The sequence below is a fragment of the Geospiza fortis genome, unplaced genomic scaffold (genome assembly GCF_000277835.1).
Source record: "Geospiza fortis unplaced genomic scaffold, GeoFor_1.0 scaffold543, whole genome shotgun sequence".
Classification (NCBI taxonomy): Eukaryota; Metazoa; Chordata; class Aves; order Passeriformes; family Thraupidae; genus Geospiza; species Geospiza fortis.
In genome coordinates this window covers 524,887-528,956 of record NW_005054587.1, presented here as the reverse complement: position 1 = coordinate 528,956, position 4,070 = coordinate 524,887, and the positions used below count along the sequence as shown (strand labels likewise).

Below are 4,070 nucleotides of genomic sequence, written 5' to 3'. Positions count from 1 at the left end.
AGGGGATTGACGATCTCATCCCGCAGAATTCCCTGGACGTTCCTGTCACACAGTGGGAAGGGCATGAAGAGCATGGAGTCCAGCACGGAGGTACAGGAAAAGAGGCTGTGGGAAGAGTGGGATGGGTTTGAGTTTGAGGGCTTGGAAGCAACAGCTGGAACCAAAATGTGGTGGCTGGTGACAGTCAATGGCTTTGATGCCCAACAATCCATGCATGGAATTACAGGGAGGTGAGGGAAGCACATCTGCACAGTGAGGCACATCTGGAACAATGAACACTGGGATAAAGCAAGGGAACAGCTCAGGGAGAAGGAAATTCCTACTTTGCAGCCAAAACTGCTCAGGGAAGGGCACCACTGAGTCTTTTCCTCTCCAAGCAGGGAAGTTGGGACCTCCTGGGTGGATTCTTTGGAATGATTCCAGCCAGAACTTCCAGGGATAGAGTCAGCACAGTCCAAATCCGGAAAACTATGAGCTCTCAGCACCCTGAATGACAGACACAGGGGTACAGGGGGTCTTCAGGGCTGAAAAATCTGCTGGATTTGGGAAGGAGATCAAAAAGCACCATGGAGGTTGCATCTCCACACAGTAACATCTTGGTCTACACCAGGTAAACTTCCAGCCACCTTGGAAATCCAGGGAAGTGCTGCAATTTGGGGCTTAGCTTAATTAAAAAGCCATTCATTTAATGAGCCTGCACCACCCAAGCAGGTCCTTACCTGAAGAGAGCTGCATCCATGTAGCAGGAATTACAATGGCCTTGGATGCCCTTCATCCGCCCTTGGAGAACACGGACTGCTGCCTCATTCCTGAGGGGAGGAAAACTCTCAGGACCCTCTGGAAGAACTTCTTGTCCTCCTGCAAGAAAAGGAATTGCCTTCACCTTCTCATCTGAGTCAACTCTGCCCTTCCTTGATGCCTCAAAACTCTGAGGTGACTCTACGACTCTCAGACCTAAGGTGGCTTCTCAATCCAGCTTTTCATAAATCACAATCTTTCAGACTTGAGGGATATTCCCTAAGGAATAATTTAGGTTGGAAAAGACCTCTAGGACCGAGTCCAGCTGTTAATCCAGCCAAAGATGCGGCGTGGGATAAACACCGAAAAACAACACTCGAAGGAAGGGAAGAAACGCTGCCCACGGGGTTTTTCCACATCCTTCTCCCATCCCAGCCCCGTTTTCCTGCTTCCCAGAGGACTCACTGTAATCGCCCAGGGACAGGTCAGAGCTGGGGAAGCTCTGGAAGCGCACGTCGGGCTGGCAGGAGTTCAGCCTCACGAAGAGGCCGCGCTTCGGGGCGCAGTGGAAGTAGGACTTGCCCAGCCACTCTCCAGCTGTGACCCCCTTGTCTTCATCCTGGGAAAACAGCACCAGAGACGAGCCTGAGAGCAGGATTTATGGAATTATGGGTGGAAAAGAGGTCTGAGATCCAGTCTAGCTATGCAATGCTGCTGAGGCCACCATTAGAGTGTGTCCCCAAGTGCCACATCACAGGGATGGGGACCTCGTCCCCTGCCCTGAACAGCTGTGCTAGGGCTGGACAACCCAATCCATAAAGGAATTTTCCCAATATCCAACTTAAATGCCCACTGGAGCAGTTTGAGGCTGTTTCCTGTCCGTTGTTCCCTGGGAGCAGAGCCCAATTCCCACCTGGCCCCACCCTCCTGTTAGGGAATTGCAGGGATCCAGAAGGTTCTCCCTGAGCCTCCATTTCTCCAGGATGAGCCCTCTCAGCTGCTCCTGGTGCTCCAGACCCTTCCCAGCTTCATTCCAGCCCCTCAATATCCTGTACCCGGGGATCCCAAAACTCCACCCTCCATATTCAGCCACTGCCACCAGCATTCCCAGGTCCTTTCCCAGCTTTCCAGCCTCACCAGTTCAACTCCAGCCATTTTGTCCTTGATTTGGGGCAGGTAGCCCAACCAGCGGATGATTCCTGAAACTTGATTCCCTTTGTCCAAGGTAAGCTGGACCATGGAATTCACTTCCAGGGGTGAATTCCCACCTTCCCCTTCCTCGCTGCTCTCGCTGATCTCTCCTTTCATTAGGTTCGGTTTTCCAAAGCCCACGTCAGAGTTGAACATTGGGAAAAAACCTGATGGGCAACACAAAACATCAGGAGAGGTGGGAATTGGATCCTCTGGATCTAATTCCAGGTCTATTTTGGAAAATCCAGGCTACAAACACAAGCAGGAAGCTGAGCACCAGGGACACAAGGTGTAATTCCCAGTGTGTCCAAGCTGGTCTGACAGGATGAGAGGGAATGATCCTGCTCCTTGTTTCCCTGCACAAAGCTTCACATTCCAACCTCTTGCTGGTCCTGGAGCTAATCCAGCCCTTCCCAGGCTACTGGAATGGCAGCAGAGGCGTTATTTCCTAATTTTTCCACTAATTCCTTGTCTTGTCCAACAATTCCCACCATTGCTGCTGGCACCTGAGCCTTTACCACCAGGATGAAGCTCCTGCTCCATCTTTTACAGCTGAATTAAAGACTTTTTAACCAGTGGTGCTTCTTCCCTGAGGGAATTCTCTGCTACCATCAGCCTCTCCTTCCTGACAAACGGGATTCAGCTTTAGCTTTGTGTGGAACTTGAGATTTTTCCATAAATCCTGGTCCATAAATTTATGGATTTTTTTCCATAAATCCTAAGACAAGCTGTAGGTTTTTTGGGGATTTTAGCTCCTCAGTACCCTGCAGAGAGGGAATAAATTCCAAATTCTCCCAGGATGGGATCAGGAGAGACACATCCAAAGACCACCTACTCTGCAAGTTCTCCTTCAGAACAGATTCCATGGGGATTTCCCTGAAAATGTCAGTCGTTCCTTCTTCTTCCTGAAAGGAATGAAAAATCCATCAGCTAGGGAAAAACCCATCAGCTAAACACTGGAATATGAAGGATTGTTTTTAACAAAGTTTGCACCAAACCTCACATCCCTTTTGGATATTCCTTCTCTTTCATGTGCAACCATAATGTGATTTTTTCCTTTAAAATCCCAAAAAAACCCCATGGAAAAGCTGATCTTACCGGGCAAACCTTCACAAACCATTGGCTCCCTTCCCTGTAAACTGCCATGGCAATTCCTCTGGTGGGGATCTCATCCACGAAGAAGCTGACAGCGTCTCCCACTTTCACGGGAACCACGTCCTCCATGTCCTGTTTTCCCAGCTTCTGCTTCCCATAATCGTTGCCTGATGTGGGAATAAACTGGATTTTGCTGAAGGGCAGGAAGATCCCACAGTTCCTCTTGCACTTGAAGTACTCGGTGCCGTGGTAGGACCCGTCGCTTCTCCCTCTGTTTTCCCCCTCTCCCTGAAAACACACCAGGATGTCACACAGAGAAATTTCGTGGGAAAAATGAGGAATTCTCCGCTTTGGGCCCCCCCTTACCTGCAATTCCACCCCAAAAAACACCGGGGTCAGCACAGCCAAGCTGGGCTTGTAGATGCTCCCGATGTAGCGCACGACTCCCGGGAAAAATTCCCTCTCCACCTCCACCATCACATTTTGACCCGGCACGGCCTGGAGAGCTCCTTCCAGGCTCTGCCTCTCCAGGAAAAAATCCAAGCGCTCGCTGTGGCTCCCGATGGCCAGGAGGAATCCGGTGGCTTCCTGGAGCACAGGCTGCAGGATTTCCAGGTTGATGGTGACCGTGGAGCTGTCGTCCAGCATGACAACCTTCAGGAAGCAAGCCGGAGGCCCATCCTCGGAAAAATTCCGCAGGTAGCTCCTCTCGCTGCAGAAGCACAAGTTCCCAGCTTGGAAGTACTTGTTTCCATAGGCGCAGTCCTCTGTCAGGATGTAGAAGCAATTCCTGTCGGCTGCCAGAGGCGGGAGGTTGGACATGGCAGATTCCCCTGGGTTGGGAGAGTCACAGCAATGGGGATTTGTGAGTGTTGGCGAAGAATTCCCGAAGAATCCGAGGGTTGGAAGAGGTTTTGGATCCAACCCCGCGCTCAAAGCCTCGCCCAGGTGAGTCTGAGCCTCTCCCAGAGCTTCCCTTTTTCCAGGTGTTTAATCACCCTCGTGGTGATTCAAAATTCCATCTAACCCGGTTTCCCACATTCCTG

General features: G+C 50.9%; 1 protein-coding gene across 1 annotated transcript in view; it reads right to left on the bottom strand.

The window, feature by feature from the left end:
• The window catches only part of LOC102039156 (ubiquitin carboxyl-terminal hydrolase CYLD-like), a 10,261-nt gene extending 6,325 nt beyond the window's left edge, over positions 1–3,936 (bottom strand). The window contains exons 1-7 of the mRNA XM_005429938.2: positions 3,391–3,936; positions 3,028–3,312; positions 2,765–2,834; positions 1,876–2,096; positions 1,204–1,357; positions 720–858; positions 1–105 (exon numbers count right to left, since the gene is read on the bottom strand). The exon at positions 1–105 is cut by the window's left edge and continues 2 nt beyond it. Coding sequence (XP_005429995.1) covers positions 1–105; positions 720–858; positions 1,204–1,357; positions 1,876–2,096; positions 2,765–2,834; positions 3,028–3,312; positions 3,391–3,846 — 1,430 coding nt within the window. The 5' untranslated portion in view covers positions 3,847–3,936. The remainder of the gene's footprint in view (positions 106–719; positions 859–1,203; positions 1,358–1,875; positions 2,097–2,764; positions 2,835–3,027; positions 3,313–3,390) is intronic.
• Between the last annotated feature and the right edge of the window lie 134 nt (positions 3,937–4,070).